Source organism: Protobothrops mucrosquamatus, unplaced genomic scaffold, assembly GCF_001527695.2.
Source record: "Protobothrops mucrosquamatus isolate PMUCROS unplaced genomic scaffold, P.Mucros_1.0 scaffold1936, whole genome shotgun sequence".
Lineage (NCBI taxonomy): Eukaryota > Metazoa > Chordata > Lepidosauria > Squamata > Viperidae > Protobothrops > Protobothrops mucrosquamatus.
In genome coordinates this window covers 34,149-60,941 of record NW_015388057.1, presented here as the reverse complement: position 1 = coordinate 60,941, position 26,793 = coordinate 34,149, and the positions used below count along the sequence as shown (strand labels likewise).

The window sequence follows — 26,793 nt, the reverse complement described above, 5'->3', positions numbered from 1 at the left end:
AAGGAAATCCTGGGAAAGCTGCTAATTGAAGACTCCTGGACTGGTGAGGGAAAATGGACGAAACCACCGTGGACATTGACACTCTTATTGATGAGATGGACTACATTCCTGGTCACTTTCATCTCGATATGAATTTAAACTTTGAAACTTCTGCACCAATCAGCTTCCAAGGGAGAGACTTGAAGTTGAAACGAGAGAGTCTGCTCTACGAGTTGGAGTTTGAAACTGGCTCACAGCAAAATGCCATTCAAAACCTCATTGGGGTATTTTCCTTCTACCTGGAGGAAGTGGAGCAAGCCAAGGAGATTTTTCTGCATATCACTCAAGAACAGCCCGAGAATTTAAATGCTTGGGCCAACCTGGCCTACATTTATGACAGGCTGAACCAGGAGCAAGAAGAGGCTGAGTGCACTGAGAAGCTCTCCCACTTAATGGGTTTGGATTCAGAAGACAAACTGCAGGGAAATCACCAGGTCAGAGCAGCCCGTTGCCTGGCTGAACAGGGCTATGCTTATGCCTTTGACATCAGGCTAACAAACAAAGAGGAGAAGATGGAGAAACTGACTGTAGGTCTCACTCTCTACAGCAAGGCGCTGGCCTATGGAAAGCAGGTAAGTAAGTTATCATGCATCTTTGTGTCATTTGTATTTAGTGGAAGATTGGACTTCTGTCACATACAGATAGTCCTTGACTTAAATTTAGCGACCGTTCAGAGTTACAACGGCACTGAAAAAAATGAATTACAACCATTTTTCACACTTATAACCATTGCAGCATGATCAAAATTTGGACACTTGGCAATTCTCTCATATTTGTAATGGTTGCAGTGTCCTGGGCTCACTGTTTGTAATCTTCTCGCATGCAAAGTCAATGGGGAAGCCAGATTCACTTAACAACAGTATTAACAACTGCAGTGATTCACTTAGCAACTGTGGCAAGAAAGGTTGTAAAATGGGGCAAAGCTCACTTAACAAATGTCTCACTTAGCAACAGAAACTTTGGGCTCAATTGTGGTTGTAAGTCGAGGACAGCCTGCATACTGAACAAAAAGTAGGCGCCAAACACTGGGAGCTAAGAGAAGGAGGAATTTTGCAGGAGACAAAGTGGATTCTTCAGCATTCTGTGATCCGGATGATGTGGTTCCAGGAGAAAATTCCTAATAGCCTTCCTCGGTGTAATTTCTCCAAATATGTTGGGCTCTGTGAATATGTCCAGACACCATGAATATGGCCATGCTGGAAGAGACCAACACATGTGAAGGTCACCATGTTGGGGAAAAGGCTAGTCTTGTAAGATGACCTTTCACCAGCATCAAGACAATGCACTTATTTATTGCCCTCTTTGGGTAAAAGTGTGAGTTATTAGACCAGGCAGTATATCTACAATTATGCTTACTACACTAAATAAAACATTTGGGAGGCTGAATCAGGCTTTTTCCATTATAAGCTGTACCTTTCCCATTTTTGAGCCAAGACATTGTCCAGAACTGTTGTGATCACCAAGCAACTCATCCTGCACGAGGAAGTGAAAATGGCAGTGCCAATGGATAATAATGTGAAAAGGATTTTTTGGTGGAATCTTAATTTTCTCTGTTCTTCTGTGTCAAGTATAGAGGTATTCTGGTGGCTTAGCATACTATGAGAACCTAGCCATTGTGGCTTATAAAGTAGAGTTTATGGCTGGGTGTGTTCTGCACAGTCTACAATAATTTAATCATGAAGTCATGGTTACATTATGTTGTAGGAAATTGCACAGAACAATTTGTTACCTACTAATGAGTAGAAGTTAGCAATGAAAGGATACCATACTTCAGACGGCTTTTGGTCATGAAGGAGTTAAACAGATTAAATAAATAAGCCCTAGCACTCTGTAACTAATTGCTTCATGGTTGGCTGAAGCATTTTAGAGGCACTTTTCTTATGGTTATAAGAAATATACCCAAATAATCAGGGTAGGAAGGATTTAGGTTAATAGGTTAAAACATTTAAAGTTGAATGTCAAGGACAATTCTGAACAGACCTGGTCCATCCTAAACAGTATTAACTTTCAGTTTTATGATTAGTATCTTCATTATTGTGGTTAATTACACAGCCAGATGTTTAGACTGGATTTGGCATTTTTAATCCACCTGTCAAGTCCTTCAAAAGGACCTGGGATAGGCAGATGTTGAGGTTTAATGGTATATTATTATGTAGTTGGTCACATAGTCAGCCAGATGTTCAGATTCAATGTGGAATTTTTCCCCACCTGTCAAGTCCTTCCCAAGGACCTGGGATAGGCAGCTGTTGTTTGTCATTTTTGTTACTATTATTTCCCAGTTTATAGCTCCCAGCCACTATAGGCCACATCACAAGACAGGACGCTAAACTGAAATTATTTGTTTTAGCACAATATTTACACTAAAGGGATGGTCTATGTTTAATTTTATACCATTGTGCAGGATCCAAAGTTCTTAGTCATTGCAAAAAACAGACAGAATGGAATCAAAATGAATTTCATAAATATATTTTAAAGTGGTTGCCTGATAGACATATAGAGTAAAAATATTGTTCTTTAACCAGGAGCTTTCTGTAATATGAAAACTAATTTTTTGATTTGCTGTATTTGTGATCTTTTGAACTATTACCTATATAAAGAACTGCTAGTGAAGTAAGCCCATGATTTATAATCAATTAGCAATTATTTATTAAAGATTATGCATATGCATAAACTGGCATAGTATCCAGAAAATAATGTTTTCTCAGTGAAGATAGGACATCTGACTGATTTCATTTAATTTGTTAGCTATATACCAGTGGTGGCGAACCTATGGCACGGGTGCCAGAGGCGGCACTCAGAGCCCTCTCTGTGGGCACGCGTGCCGTCGCCCCAGTCCTAGGCCTTCAGCTGGGTTTTATAAAACCTTTTCGCTTTAGGCCTCCGCTACCATGTGCAAAAAAAAAAAAAAGGTTCAATCAGTCAATTTCAATTTCTTGCAGGAAAAAAAATCTTGCAAAGTTGGAATTGATTGATTGAATTTTTTAGTCCCACCCAGTCTGCTGTTACCACTGCAGCCACGCCCAGCCAATGGGCCACACCCACCCAGCACCCGACGGTGCATAAGTGGGTTTTGGGTTACAGTTTGGGCACTCGGTCTCTAAAAGGTTCGCCATCACTGCTATATACAGTGCATTCAGAAAGTATTTAGACCCCCTTCGCCTGATTCTACAGTTGTTGAAATTCATTTTTTTCTCATTAATCTACACTCAGTACCCCATAATGACAAAGTGAAAACAGAATTTTAGAACTGCCTGTAAATTTATTAAAAAGAAAAAAACTGAAATATCACATTACCATAAGTTTTCAGACCCTTCACTCAGTACTTTGTTGAAGCACCTTTGGCAGCAATTACAGCCTGGAGTCTTTCTGTGTATGACGTGACAAGCTTTACACACCTGGATTGGGGGATTTTCTGCCATTCTTCCTTGCAAATCCTCTCAAGCTCAGTCAGATTGGATGGTGACCATCGGTGGACAGCCATTTTCAGGTCCCTTCAGAGATGTTCAATAGGGTTCAAGTCAGGGCTCTGGTTGGGCCACTCTAGGACATTCATAGAGTCATCCCACAGCCATTCCTGTGTTGTCTTGGCTGTGTGCTTAGGATCGTTGTCATGTTGGAAAGTGAACCTTCAGCTCAGTCTGAGGTCCTGAGCACTGTGGAACAGGTTTTCATTGAGGATATCCCTGTATTTTGCTCCATTTAGCTTTCCCTCAACCCTGACCAGTCTCCCAATCCAAGCTGCTGAAAAACACCCCCACAGAATGATGCCGCCGCCACCATGCTTCATTTGTGGGATGATATTGGGCAGGTGATGAGCGGTGCCTGGTTTCCTCCAGACATAACATTTAGAATTGAGGCCAAACAGTTCAATCTTGGTTTTATCACACCAGAGAATCTTGTTGCTCACAGTCTGAGTGAGAGTCCTTCAGGTGTTTTTTTGCAAACTCCAAGGGGGCTTTCATATGTTTTGCACTGAGCAGAGGATTCCATCTAGCCACTCTGGCATAAAGCCCAGATCGGTGAAGGGTTAGAGTGATGGTTGTCTTTCTGGATCTCTGTCCCATCTCACATACAGGATTTCTGGAGCTCAGTCAGAGTGACCATCGGGTTCTTGGTCACCTCTCTTACTAAGGCCCTTCTCCCCCAATTGCTCAGTTTGACCAGGCAACCAGCTCTTGGAAGAGTCCTAGTTGTGCCAAACTTCTTTCATTTGAGAATTATGGAGGCCACTGTGCTCTTAGGAACCTTCAGTGCAGCAGAAATTTTATTGTAGCCTTCCCCAGTGCCTTGCAATAATCCTGTCTCTGAGCTCTGCAGGCAGTTTCTTTGACCTCATCACTTTTGCTCTGTTACAGTATGCATTGTCAGCTGCATACAGTATGCATTGAGGCCTTCTATAGAGAGGTGTGTACCTCTCACATCCAATCAATTTAATTTCCACCGCTCGACTCCAATCAAGATGTAGAAACATGTCAGTAACGATCAAAAGAAATGGGAGGCATCTGAGCTAAATTTCAAGTGTTGCAGAGGGTCTGAACACTTATGCCAATGTGATATTTCATTTTTTCTTTTTAATAAATTTACAGACAGTTCTAAAAGTCTGTTTTCATTTTGTCATTATGGGGTACTGAGTGTAGATTAATGAGAAAAAAAGAATTTCAACAACTGTAGAATCAGGCTGCAGCATAACAAAATTGACAAAAGTGAAGGGGGTTCTGTATACTTTCTGAATGCACTGTATATGCATGAGAATATTCAGGCACAAGAAAGGTCTGGTTTTGAATCCCCACGTATGGTATAATCCAGGGGTAGGCAACCTTGGCTCTTTTATGACTCGTGGACTTCAACTCCCAGAATTCCGAGCCAGCCATAAAAGAGCCAAGGTTGCCTACCCCTGGTATAATCTGTTCAGGTTTTGTTTCTGTTTTTTCTTTATTTCTAAATTATGTTTTGATTTTTATTACAGTATAGCATTTAGTTTCTACCTGTGCTTTTTAAAATATTGCTCCTATAATTCCATTCAATATATATTATAATACTTTTTAATGTCAGTCTCCTCTCTCAGTGGATTTGCAGAACAGGATAAATAATTACTACTCAACCATTTTTATAGAGCTGACAAACTGATTATGCTCTTCGTTTATAAAGCAACAAAGATGATTAGGGGACTGGAGGCTAAAGCATATACTGTAAGGAACGGCTGCTGGAATTGGGTATGTCTAGTTTAATGAAGAGAAGGAAGAGGGGGGACATGATAGCAGTGTTCCAATATCTCAGGGGCTGCCACAAAGAAGAGGGAATCAAGCTATTTTCCAAGGCGCCTGAAGGCAGGACAAGAAGCAACGGATGGAAACTAATCAAGGAGAGAAGCAACCTAGCACTAAGGAGAAACTTCCTGACAGTTAGAACAATTAACCAGTGGAACAACCTGCCTCCAGAAGCAGTGAATGCTCCAACACTGGAAGTTTTTAAGAAGAGACTGGACAGCCATTTGTCCGAAATGGTATAGGGTTTCCTGCCTGAGCAGGGGGTTGGACTAGATGACCTTCAAGGTCCCTCCCAACTTTACTACTACTACTACTACTACTACTATTATTATTATTATTTTATTATCTCAAATGAGGTGGGCTTTATGTTTTGTGTTGCATGGTTTGTGGATTGGAGCAAGAAGAAGGCTGGCAACTACAATCTTTGATTTCATGGAATAATGTCCTATGACTGGTATCCAGGGAATGCAATCCCTCAGTCACCAGTGGCTAATCAGACTCTTTTTTTCCCCTCACCTTCCCACCCTTCCTCTCAATTTCAGATACCTTTAGAGGAGAAAAGGAGCTGGTATTTTGCCATGGCCACTCTGCACATCAGGTGAGACATAGGAAGGAGTCCAGAATGAAAAGTCACCATCGCTTGATTCCTCAAAGAAAGGATATCAAAATAACAGAAGGAGAACATCTTGGGACAAAGTGGCAGAAATTTCTTGTTCCACTGAAGGCTGGAACACAAGTCCTCGACTTACAACAAATTCTTTTAGTGACTGTTCAAAGTTACTAAGAAAGTTACTTGACTGTTTTTCATGCTTAAAACTGTTGCACAGTCCCCAGAGTCATGTGATAAAAATTTGGAGGCTTGACAACTGGCATGTATTTATGACAGTTGCGGTGTCCCTGGTCATGTAATCACATTTTGCAGCCTTCTGACAAGCAAAGGCAATGAGAAAGCCGTATCCGCTTTACAACTGCAAGTGCAGTGATTCGCTTAATATTAACTAAAATATATATGGGTAATTTGAACCCAGCACACTTCCAGTCAATCTCTATATCCAGTTCAGACCAAACACACAACAGGTTTCCATGGCAAGTGATGAGCAATACTGATCTTAAACCAGGGGGTGAAAATAACGATTTGAATGAGGCAAGGTGGTTGTACATTAAAAAAAAAAAAACTTGTCTAAAAGCATCCCATATCTGATTACTTTATACCAACTTATGTCTCTGGAATAATTTGACAACCTCCCGCTATCAAATTTAAAGAATGAATCAAAAGTTAACAGAAGTGGCTAATTCACAATGATGCAACAGGTTTCCTCTGGACCACATCACCCTCTAGGACAGCGGTCTGCACCCTTGACAACTTTAAGACTTGTGGACTTCAGCTCACAGAATTCCACAGCCAGCACAGCTGGCTGAGGAATTCTGGGAGCTGAAGTCCACAAGTCTTAAAGTTGTCAAGGTTGCAGACCCCTGCTCTAGGAGTATCACAGTTAGAAGGGGATGAAAGAACAGAATTCAAAGAAGTATTTCCAACATTTGATTTTTTTAAAATATATATATTAATTCTATCAGATTTTTTTTTAAAAAGTGCATTGCCTGCATGTACACCTCTGTACGTATGAATGATATTAGTTCCTCTTTTTACTTCAGATTAGATGGGGTGTGGATGAACAAAGGTGAGGATGAAAAGAAGAGACTGACAGCTTTCAACAGAACTCTGGTTTTGCTTCAACAAGTACTGAAGTCATCTAATCTACACTACAGAGGTAGGGAAAATGATTCATTAGTCCCCAAAGGCTATAGCAAAGACTGAGCCAGATCAGATCGTTAGGATACCACTGACAGAATGCATGTATTTGCTTGCACACACATATACACACCCAAAAAAGTCTGTTAGCACCGTTTCTGATTAACGGTTCTCATGATAAGGCATAAGCTTTTGTGCTGCATCTCACTTGATTAGATCCATCGAGTGTCTCAATCGATGTAGGTTTTTAAATTGGGATAGTGAAGGAGCAGAGAGGGAAGAGAGGTTGATGGTTGCCATGGACCAATATGGCTCATTTCCTATGACACTCAAAGGTACACACAAATATACGTACACAATTCCATTTTCTTACCAGCTCACTTTCAATCAGTCAATCAGAATAGAGTCTCCCCGGCCCTGCCTCCTCCCACGCCCCTCACCAGCAGCCCCCCCCGGAGGACAGTTGCCCCTGGGTGTGGCCCACACGAAGCAGCGGAGCCAAGGACATGGTAGCTGGGCAGCGGGGACAAGACTCCGTGCTTGCACCCCGTTGCGCGCAGATGGTGCTGCGGGGCACGGGCGGAAGGCATGGCCGCCATGGCGCTGCTGGGCTGCCTGGGTGATCTGTGGCGGGCCGTGGAAGTGGTGGGTGGCCCAGTGGGCAGGACAGAGTAGGGACGGGGTTGGGGGGGCAGTTTTTGGGCACTCTGTCTCTAAAAGGTTCGCCATCACTGCCCTATACCATTTCAGACAAGTGACTCTCCAGTTTCTTTTAAAAACCTCCACTGATGAAGTACCCACAACTTCTGATGGCGGGTTGTTCCACTGGTTAATTGTTCTCACTGTTAGGAAGCTTCTCCTTAATTTGTATGCATTGTCAGAAAGGTTACTTCCCCCAGGTTGATTGCAATCAATTCTTCATACTCATATGCTTTTGTCTCAATAATGTCATGGATGTGAAAGAGCATTCTTTACTCTTCTAGCATTTTTGTTGCTGTACCTCTCACACATGTTAATCGGGGTCTTTTCATTTGGGAAAAAAACAATCCAATTACCTGTTGATTAGAATAATATACCCAGGCATACAAATTAATTTTTTTTTAAATGCAAAGCAATATAAACAGAATGTTGAATGTATAAGTACTGTATGTGGGCATTTACTTATTTCAATTATTTACATAATGTAAGCTACAACAAATGTAAGCTGATCTCTACTTTCCATCAGTTCAGATGTTCAGAAGCAGTGAAGAAAAGAGGTATGCTCTAATGCAGGGGTGTCAAACTCGCAACATCACGTGATATGTCATGACGTATCGTGACTTTTTTTCCATTGCCGGCAATGGGGTGGGTGCGGTTTTGCCATGACACATCCGGCCTGCGGGCTGGCAGTTTGACACCCCTGTTCTATCTTCCAGGATACCTTTTCCATTTCACAGTCTAGCCTATAGGTCTGTGTGGCCCTGATGGTTCCCCATCCAGGTATTAACCAGGACTAAACTGGCTTAGCTAGAATGCATCAGAATTTTCTGATGTGGAAAGCCCTTTCTATACCTATACCATCCCAGGGGCTGTCTCCAATTAATAAGTAAAGATTTAAGTTTAATAATGAGGCAGAAACTTTCCCTTTATTTCTGAATGGAAGGATCTGCTCTGAAGTATTTCTTACTTTTTCTCTAGCTTTGGCTTGGTGCTATCTTGGGATGTTACTAGAAAGGAAATATTCTTTCTTAACTACTCCTCCGGGCATTGATGAGTGTGGTTATGCTGGAACTGATCCCCTGGATTGCTTTGGAAAGGTAGGCTGATATAATTAATCATTACAAAAAGACAAAGAAGGGAATGGTACCCAGATGCCCAACTTTTTAATGACAATATTTCAATAGCAATAGCACTTAGACATATATACTGCTTCACATCCTTCTCTAAGTAGTTTACAGAGTCAGCATATTGCCCCCAACAATCTGGGTCCTCGTTTTACCAAAATCGGAAGGATGGAAGGCTGAGTCAACCTTGAGCCTGTAAGGATCAAACTTCTGGCAGTGGGCAGAGTTAGCCTGCAATACTGCATTCTAACCACTGTGCCACCACGGCTTATAATATATTAGATTTGTTTAATGTTGTTTCTACTGCATAACACATAACAAGCACTGTATCTTCCTTCACCATTTTACTCCCTTTTACAATTGATGGTGGGATTCAAATTTGATTCCTTCCCTCAATACCGGTGAGTGAGGCTTATCCTTCCCTTCTCAATCCTAAATCAAGCACATCCACATCCCTAAACTACACTGCAGGGACAAGGGCAATGCATAGCAAGGGAACTTGCTGATTGATTAGTTGGAAGCAGGTGCAAAGAATCCTGGTTGTGTTGGTAATCTAACCCAGTGGTTCTCAACCTGTGGGTCGGGACCCCATTTGGGGTCGATCGACCATTTCACGAGGGTTGCCAAGCAAGGCTGTCCGCCATTTTTTTTGTCCGCCATTTTTTTCCCTTTTCCGGCGGGTGCCTTACCTCCCTTGAGCTGGGCCAGCTGGTGGTCGGCCTGCTCCGTCTCTGCCGCTTGCCAGCTACGCCTCGGCCGGCACAGGGGGGCAGAACCACGCATGCGCGCTGCTCCCGGGCAGGGAAAGTCCTCGACTTACGACCGGTTGGGTAGTCCTCGACTTACGACCGGTTTAGTCCTCGACTTATGACTGGTTTAGTCCTCGACTTACGACCGGTTTAGTCCTCGACTTATGACCGGTTGGGGTCACGGCATTAAAAAGGTTGAGAACCACTGATCTAACCTGAGCTGGGTACATCCATCTCTATGCTAACTACCTCAGCCTCCCAACAGGCTGCTCTGGATAGTATAAGCTCAGCCATTTCCATGAATGTCTGTATAATGCTGAATAGGAAGTTCTACTTGATCACAATCATGTGATCATGAAGTTTTCTTCAAGGGGTGTAAGAGGAACAATACTTCAAATCTTATTTTAGAATACCAAGTTTTGAGCATTGATGTGGGGACAAGTTCAGTCCACCCAGAAATGTGGGGGGGCAACACATACTACCCTCCCCCACTCCTTTTTTAAATATAGGAATGAGTACTTAGAACAAAAAGATGTGCCCAGAAAAAAATACTTCAGGGCTATAATGGAAAGGATGATTTTATTGGTTTCATCTTCTCCTTTGTATGCAAGCAAGAGAAGCAAAAAGCTTCTTCCAAGCGTCACAGTTACAAAGGAGGAAGAGGAGGGATATTGCTTATCTGCTTCTATTGTACTGTAATGCTAGTTTCACTGATATGAGGAATATTCCTAAAGCTTTAAATATTAACCAAGTCTAAATAATTGCACATGCCATTTTTTTGTGTGGTGGCACAGTGGTTAGAACGCAGTATTGCAGGCTAATTCTACTGACTGCCAGGGGTTCGATTCTCACTCGTTCAAGGTTGATTCAGACTCCCATCCTTCCGAGGTCAGTAAAATGAGGACCCAGATTGTTGGGCGAAACATGCTATAAACTGCTTAGATAGGACTGTAAAGCACTGTGAAGTGGTATATAAGTCTAAGTACTATTGCTATTCCATTGCTTTGCTAAATCTTCAGTTCCTTCTAGGGAACTGGCCAAGTATTTTTTTTCAGCCACAAATTAAAGACGAGGGCATGTCCGAAATGGGATCTTGTATTTTTAAAATGTCTTGGCAGACAGCCTGGCGACTTTACAGTCTTGGACTACAATCCCTCTCACCCCAACCAACTGGCTGATTATTATGGAAGATGGAATCTAATCCAGCATCCAGGTGGGGGTGAGGTGAAAAGTTGTGAAAATTCAACAACTTTCTTGGATGTTAAGTCAAAATGAGCAACCAGGCTTTTATAGTAACAACAAGTATTAATATAGTAGAGAAATCCTTTCTTTTGCTCATTTGCCAGTGGCCAGAGATCTCCACCTGTTAACCTGTGTCCAGATTCTGAATATAATTGATCATAGTTTCCCTGTTCATGACAACTGATGATTAATGGAGAAAAATGTATTTGCTTTTAAGGCAATAGAGGTTGCTAGAGATAATCCACCTGTTCTCAACCGTCTGTCAAAAATCTTCCATTTCCTTGGCAAGCTAGAGATGGCAATGGCCGTTTGCAACATGGCTCTGGATGTATTGCCTGATCCAGGACTTAACTGGCAGGCATATTGTATGCGTGCTAAGGTAAGCAGCTCACCCTTAAAAATAACCCACTAGCAAAACAATTCGGATTGTATAGATGATTGAAGATATCAGTGCAGTCCTACCCAGTGAGAGCATTTCCAAAGGATCCAATGCCTTTTTTTTAAAAAAAAATAATCTTTTATTACACCAGACTAATTGGACACGATTGAACAGAATTTTTTTAAAAAGCAGGTAAAAGGATACATGTTTGACTGTATACACAACATTATATAACTTTGGCATTAAAAGGAGTTATAGCAGACAATTTGACCAACGCATGGAAAGTCTGAAGTTCTCAGAATTCCTCACCTAGAAACCCCTATGTTTTCATCCCAAACTTCCTGCCTTGGTATAGTTGTTTGGTAGTTTGCCACCTCTTATTTTCCAGGGGAATGTTTTCGTTGGCATCTTTTTCCTTAGACCAGTATTTCTCAACCATGGCAAATTTTAGATGTGTGGACTTCAACTCCCAGAATTCCTTATGCTGCTGGGGAATTCTGGGAATTGAAGTCCAATCTTAAGGTTAAGAAGCACTGCCTTAGATAGATCACATCCCTCTGCTCCCTTCTAGGAGTCTCAAAAGCAGAGAAAGGCATATAGAGTCATAATTTCTCTCAGCAGCTCCCCAACGTTTTAGCAGTGACAAAACCAAACCAAGTCAACTGAGCTCTATACATCTATGTTTAGATGCTGATTAAACTGTATTTACGGGATGTGGAACGTGTGAAGATAGGCTTGGCTGAAATGCCAGACCAGAGCAATCTTTTGGGGGCCAAAGTTGATCTTGAAAAAGTCATCAAAGTCCAACCCTGCCTGAAAACTTACCTTGATCTTGGCCAGGTAAGTGAAACCGTCCATGCCGTCCAGATATTTTCACTGAGTTAACTATTTTAGGGAACTTCCAGATGGAGAATACTAAAGTACTCTGGGTACTAAACCGAAGGTTTTGGGTAGCTATTCCATTTTTTTTCTCCTGACAAAAAGAGGCAGAAGGATCGATGGAAAGAGTGGGGAGATGAACAGAGAGAAATTGTAGTTTTCATTTTGTAGTTTTCATTTTGTAGATTGAAGTTTTCCACATCCTGTGGACTTCTTGATTGTTTAGATTTAAAAAATGGTGCTTTTTTAAAATGTATGACCTTGGGTTTCCCCCCCCCCTTTTTTTTTTTAAATTCTAGGTATATTACTACCTGGGAGTAGATGCTATGCAGGAGCTTTTCCTTGTGGATGAAAAGGCCCTCAACAAAGCCCTTGTGCTCTTTGCTAAAGCCATGGAATTAGACCTGGGAAATGTCTTGCCTGAACTCCAGGTACTGAAAGGGAAATGTCTTTGGATTAAAAATGAGACGCTGGAAGCCATGGAGTGCTTCAAGCAGGCCATAGAGCTGGACGATGTGGGTTCCACGCACAGAGAGAGCTTCCGATGCTTAATGGAACTGCTGCTTACTCTCTTTGCTCAGAAGAGGATCACTATGGAGGTGCTAATGAAAGAGGTAGAGGTGTGGGTGAAGAAGGCGGAAGAGAAATATGCAAACCAGCATGTGCAACAGGAACTTCGTCTAGTCTGTCGGCATCACACCAGTGAGGTACTTGAACTTTCCAAAGCTATGTTGGCTCAAGGGAAGACTGAACTGGTGAAGCTGCTTTTTGAGACCATGAAATGTGACTTCAATCGACCCAAGCTGAGTGAACGTTCATTCTCTTTCTGACCTGCTGCTTCAAGTATCTCTTCGTCTGTCTACTACCTTAGAAGCTATGGTGATCTTCAGAAATGGCTGTTCTTTCTCTCTTGTGTGTCTTTTTTTTTTTAAAAAAAAATAATACATTCAAAAATATGGGTTCATTGAATATTGCCCGTATAGAAGTGTTTGTGCATGTTATCTTCATTTGCATTGAAGCAAAATTAGTGTACAAGTTTTTAAATCTCAGCAAATTCTTACAGGAGTCAGACAAGATTTCAAAGAAAAGAGGGGAAGGAACAAAGAAATTATGAAAAAATAAGTGAAATATTTAAGTCAGGTAATCTGTACTTTACACAGTGCTGATACTGTACAAAGCTTCCACCTTAGGACTGATTTTGAACTGCAGATCTTAGCATATGAAAATTGGTTCTTTAGCAATAGCAAAAGCACTTAGACATATACTGCTTCACAGTGCTTTATAGCCCTCTCTAAGCCATTTATAACTTAGATTTACCCCAACAATCTGGGTCCTCATTTTACTGATCTTAGAAGGATGGAAGGGTGTGTCAACCTTGAGCCCATCAGGATCGAACTGCTGGCAGTCAGCAGAATTAGCCTGCAATACTGCATTCTAACCACTGTGCCATGATAGCTCTAGCATTTCTTTAGACAAAAACTTTTGAAGATTCCTGATTTATGCTGCAGTCCAATTTATGCCTCCAGATAGCTAAAGCTCGTTCAAACTGAGCCTGACTTATAATATCCATGTTGTCTTCCTAGCCACGTGATAGAAGTGATTGACTTGTCTTCTTCCAGAGTATTTTTACTTCCCTGTCTACCTTACAGTTCCAATTTTTCCTAGTGGTCCTTCAGTCTAAGTGCTAAGTAGATCCACCCTGTTTATCTCTTTGAGATCTATTTGTAGTAAATTCTGAGTTGAAGCTACTCTAATAGTAATGAATACTATAACAGTTTCCATTATTTAGAAGATTACAGGTTATTAATGTGGAAAAGGAGCTAAGATGCAGAACAGGGATAGAGAAACTGCAGCCCCCACAGATAGAACTACACTACCCAGTAGCCAGTATGTCCATTAATTAGGAGTGCTAAGAGTTCAGTAACATCCGAATGGCCACAACTTCTTACGTGGGTTAAAAGCCAATTAAGAACCCCTCTCTCTCGGTTTGAATGAGGTAGCTATTATTATCCCAAAGAGGGAACGAATATACCATTGTGCAGAAAAGACACATTTTGTACTACCTAGAAAAACAGATGTAAAAAGAAACCTGTATTTGGTTGATAATTTAGGGATTTTGTTGTGCAAGGCTTCTGTTTAGATCTTTAGTATGTGGAATATTGTTTTGCTTCCATTTATGTTCTCTAACAATTGTAATTTTTTTTTAAATGTCATCATTCTCCAATGACTCCTTCCCCAAGAAAATCACACCCAGACAGCTGGAACTTTTCACCGTGTCAGGGAACAGAGAACATAAAACTCCACCATCATGTGCCTTAAATTAGAATGTATTCATTGGAAGAGAATGATGATTGTATACATTTTAATTTTATTCAAATGGCAAACTATCTTGTGCATGTCAACTCAAAAGAAAATCCCAGTGATCTTCGTTCTAGTATCAGAAAATGGCAATTGCAGCATAAATATAAAAATGTCTGGCGCAAAAGATCCCATGGCTAGCACAAATGGTAATAACCACCCTCTCTTGGTCTGACCTGAGGTGAAAAAAATTATCACTCATTACACTTTTAAACTATCCCCATTTATGTTTAATTATATACATAAGCACGGAAAACATCAACATAAGAAATATTTTTCAAATGCAAGCTACAGCTTCTTGAATATGGAAAACACCCTTCCCCATAAATAATGTGTATATCAGCTATTCAGTACAAAAACTATTATTATCATTATTAAGTTTAGATGCCACCCCTCTCCCCAATAAGGCTATTCTCAGCAATTTATGCAGATTAAGCTATGCAGGCACACCAAGATCAAAAGCACATCTTGGGTTATCTCACCTCTATCACCTTCATCTTTGTGTGTGTGTGTCACTCTCCAAATTAAATTAAATATCCAACAGTAATTCATACCGTATAATTTCCAAAAGTCCTATTTAATTCAAAAAGCCATTTTCAGCTGAAATCAAAGAAGTGCTACTATTTGTGTGGGTTTGTGACAAAGAGAATGTGTACTACGTGCATGCACACAGGCTTAATTCTTTCTTTGTCAGTTTTATTTATTATATTACTGCATTTATACTTCATCTTATATCTCATATACTTTTATCTTATGTACATAATAGAATTCCAGCAAATATGGAAGATCTCAAAAACACATTAACTAAGATCCAAACTGCATTACAATATAGGAACATATATGCCTTATACTGTATATCTTCAATCCAGCCTCCCTAAATTTGATGCCTGTCACTTGTTTTAGACTTCAGCTTTCATAGTCTTCCTCTGTGATTCTCTCTAATTCTCTGTCCTCCACCAGCAGCCAGCATCTTGGGACAATTTTTCATGGCCAAGTCAATGTTCTACCTAACCATTTTTGAGCTGGCAGGAAACGATGTCCATGAAATTTGCTCTTGTCATTGGCAATACCTACCCTAATACAAACAGGTTATTAGAAAATTGTGTTATCCTTATTTATGCCACATCAAGGACAATGATGGATGGATTACTCAGCCTTCTTACCCTCTTGTCTGCCCCCATTTTCAAAAGCTCTAGCAGAAAACCTCCACCAATCTCCCTCTTTAATGTGGGGTGGCAAACAGAAGGAGGCAGAGATTCACAGGCAGCTAGGTTGGCTGGTTTGGCCATCTGCCCAAACCGACTTCTATACAAGTCTTTTGTACTGGTGCTTCCACAAAAAAGGCAGAGTCCCTTGACTTTCCTTGGTACTTGACATGAAGGCAATGGGAAAATGATGCTTGCAAAAAAAAATAATAATTGCAAAATGTGAATATTTCAGTCTACTAACCCAGTATTTTGTTTTAAAGTCATTTAGCTGATACTCCAGGAAAAACATTAAAAGCAAAACATCTTATGATGGCGTAAAGGGCAAAGCTGACTTTTCCTGAAATGTTGATTCATCTTATTCAGTGCTTCACTGTCTGGCTCTCCGTGGAATGTCTTGGTTCATTCTTCAGATGTTGCTTGGCAAGAGGGTTATGGGGATAAAGCTGGGTAAAACGAGCCAATGCAAAGATAGGAAAGATGTTGCGGTAGGCTGAGTAATGGAGAGTGCCAGCTTTGTAGAATCCAGTAGCAATATCACCCTAAAAAGAGGTAAGAAAGGAATATCCTGAAAAGCCTGCTTATGCTTTAATGCTTTCACATTAAAGATAAAAACCAAAACAATAGGATGTGATAATTACTCATACAAAGAACAAACCTCTTTCATAAATTGCCCAGAACTTAGTTGGTAAATAAGGTGGAAGAATCAGCTCTCTAACTCTTTAAAAGACTGGAGACAAAGCAGTCTTCCTATTAGACTAGGTAAGATAATCTATGGCAGCAGAGAGCAAGAGACACCAGGGAGGTGTTGGGGGAAAAAAACACCTTTCTTAATCAGTACAGCTGATTTTTTTTTTCACAACAATAGTGCCAACATTTACTTCCCCATGTTTTAGAACTGTAATATGTAACTCGGTCCTCTGAAAAATATTTTGGCATCTGAGAGTAAATATCCAAATTCTGTATGGCGAAACCAGATCTACCTGCCAAATCAAACCAATCCTTGCCTCAGGCTTAGGTGTTGTGCTAAGAATGTGAATGTTTCCATGCTTTAATTTAGATGGATATCTCCTAAGGAAGCTTTTGGGAAATGGCTAGTCCAGTGCAAAGGAGAGAACAGGAAACATTTTGGCAGCTTTTTTCTTATGGTCATATTGGTGTCATTTTCATGCATTACAGCAACAGTGGAGGAAACCAGCATTGGGGAAACATTTTTCTAGCAGCAACTACATCGAAAAGAGAACATGTTAACTATCTCTATCTCCTAATACTTGTATCTGTATTTGGAGGACCTGATTGGATCCCGTCCTGTTCTTGTCAAGGCACTTTTTTTAAGGTGCTTCCAGGTTGAAAGAATTAGCCAGTGACATCACTATTGTCTAGGGGATGCCCGTGGAGGGCTCCTTTCATATCCCTGTCAAGGAGCTGGAGCAAATGATGGAAGCTCACCCAGCCATGTAGCTACACTTGGATCTCTAATGTGGGCTTGGTAACCTCCAACCCAGTGTCCTAACCACATGAGCCACCGTGCTCTACCTGATTGGATTAAAACAGCAGCTATTCACACACCTGAGGCCAGTCTCCAATGGCTCTCTGTTTGTCAATCAAAACTTGGATCCCCCTTTCTAGAACACGAACATCGGGATACCTGCAAAACAAATGGAACAATGGTCATTAGTCAGAGACTCAGTCAGAAAGTCCTATTTGGTTTTCTAGAACGAGAATGATTTGTATTTTTTACTAAGATAAGTTAGTAAGATCAGGATGAAAGTTATTTGTAACTCTTTTCTCCACTACATATTGGAGACCAGAGATTATACAGAATTTCTAATGTGAGGCCAGTAACATTCCAGCACAAGAGAAAATGTGAAAATTTCATGTATTTTTCAGAAATTGGTGAGCAAAGTTAAAACATTCAAAAGGATTATTGCCTAGAGTCAATTTGTGTTAATATATTAGCTTTTCCTCCAGATCAGGGTTTCCTGAAAGAAACATTGTTAGGTCTTTACACTTACCTAACAGCCATCAGCCCCAACAGAGCCCATGCAGTTTGGTGGATCTGGGAAATGGTGTGTTGAATATATTTGCGAAACTTGTAGGATTCAAATTCTTCTCCCCAACCACCATCTTTCATTTGCCTGGAGACCAGGAATGCACAGCCCTTGGTCACCTCATTGCATGCCGCTCTGGAAAATATGACACATAATGGATTAATATTTTTTTTAAAAAAGTGAGAATAGTTGATAATTGCCTTGGACTAGAAGACCTCCAAGGTCCCTTCCAATCCTATGATGCTATGATTCTGTGATTTGGTCTGTTCCATTATGGGACTGGGCTGCATCCAAGTGGATTTCAAGCCACATAACATTTAGGATATGGATGAAAACCAGCAGGGGAAACTACCAATGAAATGTCTTTTTTTTTCTTTATACATAACAAGAAAGAAAGTGGCTGGAAATCAGAAATATATAACACTCAGAAATAGCTTTATCTTTTACATGATTATTTCCTATCTCACTGTTTCATACTTTCAAACTTTTACAACATCCTCTCCAAATTCGGAAACTAAATGAAAGAATGTAATTATAGAATAACATGCTTTTAAAGGTGCTGTTTCTTAAACAGTTCTTCTTCCTCATCATACCAAAGTATTAGACTCTTGTGTGCTTTTTTTTGTTGGTTTATTTATTTTGTACTTGCTGTCTGGTACAGTTATCTATATTAAAGAAAAACATATTTTTATAAAGCTTATAAAAATATGAAATATGGGAAGGGTCATGAGCTATCCCGATTATTTTAGGGAGCAACAAAGCAGAATAAAGTTCTATCGCCTGTCTCTGAAAACCATTCCAAAATAAAAAATTGAGGAGCTGTCAGTCAATGGTGAAAAAAGTAAGGTTCTACATTTAGGCAAGAAAAACCAAATGCACAGATATAGTATAGGTGGGTATGTCTAGTCTAATGAAGAGAAGGACGAGGGGGGACATGATAGCAGTGTTCCAATATCTCAGGGGCTGCCACAAAGAAGAGGGAGTCAAGCTATTCTCCAAAGCGCCTGAGGGCAGGACAAGAAGCAATGGATGGAAACTAAGCAAGGAGAGAAGCAACCTAGAACTAAGGAGAAACTTCCTGACAGTTAGAACAATTAACCAGTGGAACAACCTGCCTCCAGAAGTGGTGAATGCTCCAACACTGGAAGTTTTTAAGAAGAGACTCGACAGCCATTTGTCTGAAATGGTATAGGGTTTCCTGCCTGAGCAGGGGGTTGGACTAGATGACCTCCAAGGTCCCTTCCAACTTTATTATTATTATTATTATTATTATTATTATTATTATTATTATTATTATTATTATTATTATTATTATNATCATCATCATCATCATCATCATCATCATCATTGACCCTAATATTTTGCCAGAAAAGCAATTCACTTACCCATTATGGTAAGAGTATCCCAAACACGCAAATGCTTCCAGTGCAAACCAGGTGCCATATGTGAAACATACACCCCATCTCCTGCAAGGAAGAGAGACCCATGAACCATTGAAAAACAAGTATTGAACTAGATTAAGATCAATGCCTTTTAAACAAAGTGCTGATGGTGTGATGGGTACAACTCCCTCTCTGGAAGCTTTCATACCTTTAAACCCACCAACTCCTACAAAGTTTTCATCCAAAATGGGCCCTGATCCCCTGCTGCAACCCCCTCCACTCGATTCAAGTTGCAGAGCACTATAATTGAACATAATACATTGTGTCTTAATGTAGGATATTTTTAAAGGGTTGTGTCACTTGTGCAAAGCGCTGGGTAAATACAAACTAAAAAAAAAATGCCTTCCTTTTGTGAAAGTAATCTTTTCAAGTTTTATCAGCATGGTGCAGCTAAATTCACTGAGCAGCAATGAGAAACAACTCACCCTACCCAGGATCCATCTGCTTTCTGTGTATTACGACAATATTGCAAACCCTTATGGATAGTATCACTGAAGAGAAAGAAACAAAAGGGTTTTGATTAAGATAGAACTGAAAAACTTCGGGGTGGAATTTTAATCAAGGTGGATCAACAGAAAGAGTCACATTCAGTGACCAAGACTTCAAAACCTGGATACCTGGGACTGGTCTTTAAAGGGGGGGGGGTTGACATTCATTTGTTAATTATTTAAATGAATAGTGGCAGAACTTGTGTAGTGGTGATTTGTGTCATAGCAGGTCAAGCTATCCCCCTTGAAGGCACAGGAACTCGAATACTGTCCATCTCTTTTTAAGCCACTAAAAGTATTGACTTTGAAGGATGTGGAGGGTGAGAGAGCTGGAGTTTATATGAACTTTCAAGTCCTAAATGTTATTATATTTACCCTCTTTTGGAGCATAATCTCTAAAGCAAACTATTTATGATACTTTATCTTGGGTTGCTCAGAGGGAGGATAGAGTAAAAGAAATAGAAAACCTTGTAAATTTATCTGAAACCCTAGAAAATAAACCTAGATAAAGCATGAGTATACCTGAAGATTGTACCAAAATGTAGGGGTGTATTTGAAGATTACAAATGAACATAAAGTAATTGGAAGGTTGTGAAATTTGCTATCTAAACTAGACAGAGCTCCAGGTATGTTCCAGAGTCACCTTGCAAAGTAAACAGCAAACTAATTAATTAAACAAACAAATAAATGAAAGAATAAATAACTATTATAAAGAGAGAAATTGCATTTTAAAACTACGCTCTTAAAGTAACAGTTCCCTCTTTTTCCTTGAACTTACTCCAAAATAAGTAATAGAATGGCACCTTTGATCTTTTCAGTAATGGGATTTCACTTTCGTATTTTATCTATGTTAAATCATTAGTGAACTATCCAATCTCTAAATCTCTTTTCTGATGGGGAAGGTATTTGTATCTTAAATATTTAGGGAGACTTCACAATTACTAACTTTTGGGGCACTCTTGGGCAGTATTAAAGTGTAATCTACTAGTCTTTGAAATGGCAAAAAGGTATAGCAGAACACAATGTTTTGACCTGTTTCCTCATTCCTTTTTACCTCAGTAATTAGAGGTTATATCTTTGCTATTTTAATGAGTGACAAGTTAAGGAAAGTGATTGGTGGATTCCTTGTTTGTCTCACTGAGGAGCACCTGCCAGGAGGGAAAGCAATTCTCCTAATGTCTGTTGGTGTTGTTCAAGTGTAGGCAAGTATTCGGAAGAGCAGTTTTAGTCACTTTTCAAGTTGCCTGGGTGTCAGTCAACACAGGTCTAACACAGGTCTAACGTTTTTTTTCTGAAAGAATGCTATCAAAGCATTGAAAAATAGCCAGGCTAAGACATCAAAGTCTTCAGAACAGTTCCTGGGATAATTATGGGTTGTGAAAATGAACCTTAATAAAATTCACATTGAAATTTGTCAGTGACTGCAGAATGTGAGGGCAGAGAGTTGCAAGATTCACCTAAAAAGTAGTATGGATCAGATTTAGAATTACTAAATTCTAAACTTAACTAAATTACTAAACTCTAAGCAAAGTCTATTTCAATTTACAACAGCGATTTCTTTCTCGGCTTCAGGGAATTTTCTCTGTTTCAGCTACCTGATTTCCTCTCTCCGGTGATCTGGGAATCTCTTCTGGAAAAGTTTCAGTCCTTGCATTACTGATGAGGTACATTCAATATAGGTGTGATCTACCATACAGTCAGCTGGAAAACATAAATAATGTGGGTTTTTTTTAATACAGGCAGCCTATTATTTTTATTAACGTCTCTAGGTTACAATAGTAACACTAATTATTTAAAAAAAATATCCACTGAAAAACAGCAAACCTAGTGATGAAAAGAAAGACAGAACAATAATTATCTTTTCCTCTTAAAACACCACAAACCTGCAGGAAGATAGACCATAGATTTTATGTATTCATTTATTTTGCAAGGAGCTACCAAGTAATATGCCCATGTAAAGGTTCTATTTCAGAAAAGACTCCACTTTTCTAGTTCAAAATCATAATATTTATGCAGGAGATTAATATTCAGAGAGATGTTGTCAGGTGCAATAAATCAGAAAATAAGGCTGTTCAAATAACTACAGATTTATTGTGGGTGCAAAGAAATTCAAGACTGATGATGCATTTAACTCTTCCCTTGGGTTCAGACTGGTCATCTCCTACTAGTATGTTCTGAAACCTGAATCTTTAAACTCTAGTCTACTCACCATATTGTGATCTCACTATAATTTCTGGACCATCTTCAAGGCAAGACTCACATGTGTAAGTAGCTGTAGGAAGCTAGCAAACTCAAACAGAACACTCTGGCAGCAATGTTCCAGTATAACAATTAGACTGCCAATATAACAACTAGATAAGGTACTGTGATTCCTCAGCTCAATTATATTAAATGACATGAACATTTAAGAGCATGCAGGTAGCCCTCATTTAGTAACCACAACTTGGACCAGCAACTCATTAAGCAAAGTGGTCACTGAGTGAAATCACAATTGAACTTATGATCATATTTCAACATTCCTTGGCTTTGCAGACCTGCAATGATCATAAATGTGAGGACTGGTTAGTTTTTATCACAATTGCAATTGTAAATGGTTGCTGCATGTATCAATTATTAAATGATGATTGCCTGTAGTTGATTTTAAATGCTGTTCGAGTCTTTGGTTTAAAGAACCTTTTTGCTCAATGCTAAGAGATTTCCTTACATCATCTCATCTTTAAATCAATTACTATTTTGGACTAGATCAGGGGCCCCCAACCCCCAGTCTGTGGACCAGTACCGGGTCACGGCATGCCAGCAACCAGTCCACACAAACAAGTAAAACCCCATTCGCGGGATACAGGCAACACACAAAAGCACACACCCTCCGGTCCGCAGAAAAACCTCTCTCCACGGAACCGGTCCCTGGTGCACAAAAGATTGGGGACCTCTGGACTAGATAGTCTATTTAGTTCTTCAGACACAGTTCCTTTTTTTTTTTTAGTTGGCTTATGCCTGTTAGTACACTACTGAGTACTGACAATCTCTCAATCCAGAAGGAAACTAGCAGGATTTGCTGAATTCCTGAGCATGTACCCATGCCCTCAAAACTAGCTACATTCCAGTGATGGTCTCCATTCTGAATTTTGCACATAACATCTGATAATTTCTTCTTACCATAGGTCTCTGCACAGTTTATGCTCTCTAGTAACCAGCTTCCACGTCTGGTTTCATAAGAGGAAAAGCCACCATCGGAATTTCTCATGTTCAGTAACTGCATATTTATAGAAATAGATGAGGGGAAAAACAGGTGACATTAGAAGTCATCTTATTAGACTCCTCGCACAAAAATTAGGCACAAATTCATGCCGATCCTATCAATAGACAGCTGATTTGAACAGAAAATACACAGGGATAATAGCAAGTTTTTGGCAGGTCCAGTTGTGTGTACTATAAATCAGATACAATGGTGGATGTTATTCCATTATCAATATCAGGGTATCATTAAAGTTCGCTTTTGAAAGAAGGCACTATCTTCTCCTTTATATTAAGCAACAAAATATCTTGGCCAATCTTTGTACATGTAGATGTCCTAAAGCTCAGGTGTATGTAGACCGCCATTCTTTTTGTTTATACATTGCCTATTTTTCCATTCAATATTTGTAGTTGCATATGGATATTTGCTGTGGCAGAAAGCAGAGGGCAGACCAGCACATAATCACATAGTTCTAACTATTAAATCATTTGGCCTTCCCTTTATTTTTAAAAAATGTCCTTTCATTTTATTAAGACTGACACCCATTATTCCATGCCAATCAGTTTTATAAACACCTGAAAAAACAAAGCCAGTATTTATACTGAACCTCTTGTTCCACTAAAGATCTGTCTCAATTGAAATGAATGCTATGTCCAATAGAAAAATAAGCTATGATATTCAGAAAACAATTCACACAAATATTGCATTCATGGCTATCAAATTTTATTTTTCACAGCACTTCTAATCTTAATAGTATGCCACAAGCACCAATTTAGTTCTGCTTTCCCTGCTACTTTTCCTCTATCCTCTATATTATGTATTCTTGACCATTATTTCAATTGCCTTGCTTCAGGCAGAAAAGAACGATATAGCATAATATATCCTAATCATAGCCTCATTTTATCTCAAAACCATGTCAGATAAATGAAGATAAGCAGTAGATGTTGAATTTCTGTTCTCCTGAAATAGTATTGGATTAATTGTTCTCTTGTTATTTACTAATGCCAATGGAGTTCAGAATAGAATCTGCTTCATTTTTATAAAGCATTATTTAATCACTAGTTTATTAAAATTTATCTTCACTATATAAATTAGCATATTGAGGATATAAGCAATTGAATGAGATCAGAATCAGACTAAACTATTATTGTCAGTACTTTTTATCATTACATATTCAATTTGTCTTCTTCTGGGAGATTAGAACTTTTTCAGACTGACTGTAGCTTTGATCCTTTAACTTTGAGACAACTGAACCTGTTGGATTTGGTTTATTTTCCCAGTTTTCCAAACCTCTATGTTTATATTTTTACACACTTTTTCACCTCTATATCCATTTTTGTGCATGCTCTTTCAAAAGGCTGCATTTTTTTCCCAAGCAATTTTCTCTATAGACTCTTTGAATCCAATTTTATATGTGGTACATTTTTAAGGCTTTGAGCCTGCTTTGCAAAATTTAGCAAACATGGAAAAAGCATTTTACAAATTGTGTACAAATTTAGGAAAATGTGTGGGGATTGGAATTGGTTAAGGACCAAACTTTTTTCCCCCATCCCTTCTTGGACAAAAAAAACCTCCTCAGACTTTAAAGTTATTATCAAAGGAGAAAATTGCCACCAATTCTGTTGGAATGAGATTCTACAAAATCAACACACCCCTAAGAACCGCCAACCAGCCCTCAGAAACCTCATCAACCCTAATCCCCATGTTCTCTCCTTGGTGTTCTCTGGACTCACCGTATTGACAGCATCAAAGAGACGCTGTGGAGCTATGTGATCGTCTATAAAAGGACATTGTTCTTCAAGTAACATCAATGCCTTCACTGCTTCAGCAGTGCAGTCGCTGACCATCCAATCATTGTCCCGATTGCTGAAGGGGAATCCTCCCTGGTGATTTTAAAAAAGGCATTAAGAAGACTGTTTCTTTTTAGATAGCTTGCCCCATAAAAGAAAAGGATGTATATTTCAGATCTAGACTCAGTTATGGAACATGATGCATTGGTGCAGGTATCTTTGATCCCCTTCAATTAGTATGGGGTTTAGGTGGCATTCTATTTTATTAAATTTATAATCATTTAATAAAATCCAATTATTCTTAATTTAGGCATCAGGGAGCATTATTTTAATGTTTTTGAACCTTTTAATATGCTATATGCTTTACTGTATAGTTGTTTCTTAAACTCTCTCAGAATGCAGCTTAAAGGAAACCAATAAAAGCAAGCAAAACATTGGAACGTGGTTTTGCTTCTTCCTCAAGAATATTGATAAAGTTGGTAAAAATCACCAAAGAAATTAATTTTTCCCTTTCCGCTAGCATTAATAAAGAAAGGTTGTTAGGAAGAGCATTTCTGGACCATAAATAATATCCATTTAAGGGACAATGTGAAAAGTTACTAAGTGTCAAATATTTCTTTTTCTCTTTTGTATAATTTTTATTAATTGGAAATTAACTTCTGGAGCTGCCCTTTCTAACGGTTATGTCTTACACAAGATCAGATTTTGAAAGTACCTTGTTCATTTGACGATAGTATCTCTGGTAGTTGGGTGGATTATCTACAATCTAAAGAAGACATTAATAGCATTTTAATCCAAGACAATTTCTAAAGACAACAAACATGTTTCTTTTGTCCATATATCATTTTTGTTCATATGTCATCATGTACAAGTAAACAAGTGAAGCCTGTTTACTCAGTGCCAATCCCCAATCCTACCCACAGGTTAGTGATGCGTATTGCGTTAAGGACTACTTTTTTCTGCATTCAAGTCAGTCTTGATTCTCATTGAGTCAAGTTCTTGTGGTTTCCTTGGAAACATTTTTGGAAATGGTTTGCTACTGACTTCTTCCTAATTTGAGTCTGACTAGACCCAAGTCACCTATCTGGTTTCATGCCTAAGGCAGACTTGGGTCTAGTCAGTCTCAAATTAGGAATGAGTCAGTGGCAAACCACAGGTGCCTTAACTATAATACCACATTGACTTTCTAAGAGTTGCATATATAGCATATATAAATTTGCTTTGGTGATGTTCAAGTTAGAGTTTCTGAATTGTACGGAAAGGATCTCTGGGTATAGAAATGTGTAGGTTCAATCAAGGAGAAGATGTTATGGATGGCACAAATACTGTATTTCCAATAGTACAGTTTTAATGCACCTAACACTACTGTAAATTATTATCAGAAGCTATCAAGATAACCCAAAGGAGCAATTGGCCATTCAGTAAACAGTTTTAAAACTGGATCTGGGATTAGCAGATGTCTTACTTCAAGACAGCCTCCATGTTTGACATGCTTTTTAAACAACTGCAATTACTAGACCCTACCCTTGTGGAATCAAATTGATGGCACTCCTTTAAAATCAATATTAATGTCTAATATACGTTATTCCAACCCAGCTTCTTACCTGAGAACATTTCAAAAATGAATGGGCTTTTTTCAAACAAGTATTGTACTCAGGGTCATTTTGGATACCAGCCTAGAAAATGAAAAAAAAAAGATTATAAAATAGATTTGATTTGATTTTGATTTTGATTTTATTAAATTTATACCCCGCCCTTCTCCCGGAGGACTCAGGGCGGCTTACAGCCAGTTTAAAACAATGATATAATACAATACAAAATTTAAAAAGATTAAAAATAACTATTTAAATTTGGCCGCTTCTACTAAAAATTTAATTTAAAACCCCTTTAAAATACGCCTAGGCCAGTCCTGCCTGCTGAAATAACCAGGTCTTAAGGGCGCGGCGGAAGGAGGGGAGATCCGGGATCACCCGGATCTCTGGGGGCAGCTCGTTCCAGAGGGTGGGTGCTCCGACAGAGAAGGCTCTCCCCCTGGGGGTCGCCAGCCGACACTGTCTGGCTGACGGCACCCTGAGGAGGCCCTCTCTGTGGGAGCG

At 39.4% G+C, this 26,793-nt stretch overlaps 2 protein-coding genes across 2 annotated transcripts in view; one reads left to right on the top strand and one right to left on the bottom strand.

The window, feature by feature from the left end:
• On the top strand, window positions 1-13,069 carry TTC22 (tetratricopeptide repeat domain 22). The gene is made up of 7 exons (XM_015823648.2): window positions 1-611; window positions 5,849-5,904; window positions 6,960-7,075; window positions 8,734-8,852; window positions 11,088-11,249; window positions 11,937-12,089; window positions 12,428-13,069. The coding sequence occupies exons 1-7, from the start codon at window positions 54-56 to the stop codon at window positions 12,956-12,958; spliced, it is 1,695 nt and encodes a 564-aa protein (XP_015679134.1). The 5' UTR covers window positions 1-53; the 3' UTR covers window positions 12,959-13,069.
• A 2,984-nt stretch (window positions 13,070-16,053) lies between these two features.
• Window positions 16,054-26,793, bottom strand: part of LOC107294412 (lanosterol synthase-like) — a 26,175-nt gene continuing 15,435 nt past the window's right edge. The window contains exons 14-23 of the mRNA XM_029285613.1: window positions 26,302-26,373; window positions 25,413-25,463; window positions 24,641-24,790; window positions 22,829-22,925; window positions 21,268-21,373; window positions 19,610-19,675; window positions 19,128-19,208; window positions 17,707-17,877; window positions 17,261-17,339; window positions 16,054-16,233 (exon numbers count right to left, since the gene is read on the bottom strand). Coding sequence (XP_029141446.1) covers window positions 16,054-16,233; window positions 17,261-17,339; window positions 17,707-17,877; window positions 19,128-19,208; window positions 19,610-19,675; window positions 21,268-21,373; window positions 22,829-22,925; window positions 24,641-24,790; window positions 25,413-25,463; window positions 26,302-26,373 — 1,053 coding nt within the window. The remainder of the gene's footprint in view (window positions 16,234-17,260; window positions 17,340-17,706; window positions 17,878-19,127; window positions 19,209-19,609; window positions 19,676-21,267; window positions 21,374-22,828; window positions 22,926-24,640; window positions 24,791-25,412; window positions 25,464-26,301; window positions 26,374-26,793) is intronic.

Bases quoted from the DNA above. Each gene is read 5' to 3' on its own strand.
- TTC22 (XM_015823648.2), top strand. From the start codon at position 54: ATGGACGAAACCACCGTGGACATTGACACTCTTATTGATGAGATGGAC. The intron at 612-5,848 runs GTAAGTAAGTTA...TCTCAATTTCAG, and splicing joins CGCTGGCCTATGGAAAGCAG to ATACCTTTAGAGGAGAAAAG. The intron at 8,853-11,087 runs GTAGGCTGATAT...TTTGCTTTTAAG, and splicing joins CCCTGGATTGCTTTGGAAAG to GCAATAGAGGTTGCTAGAGA.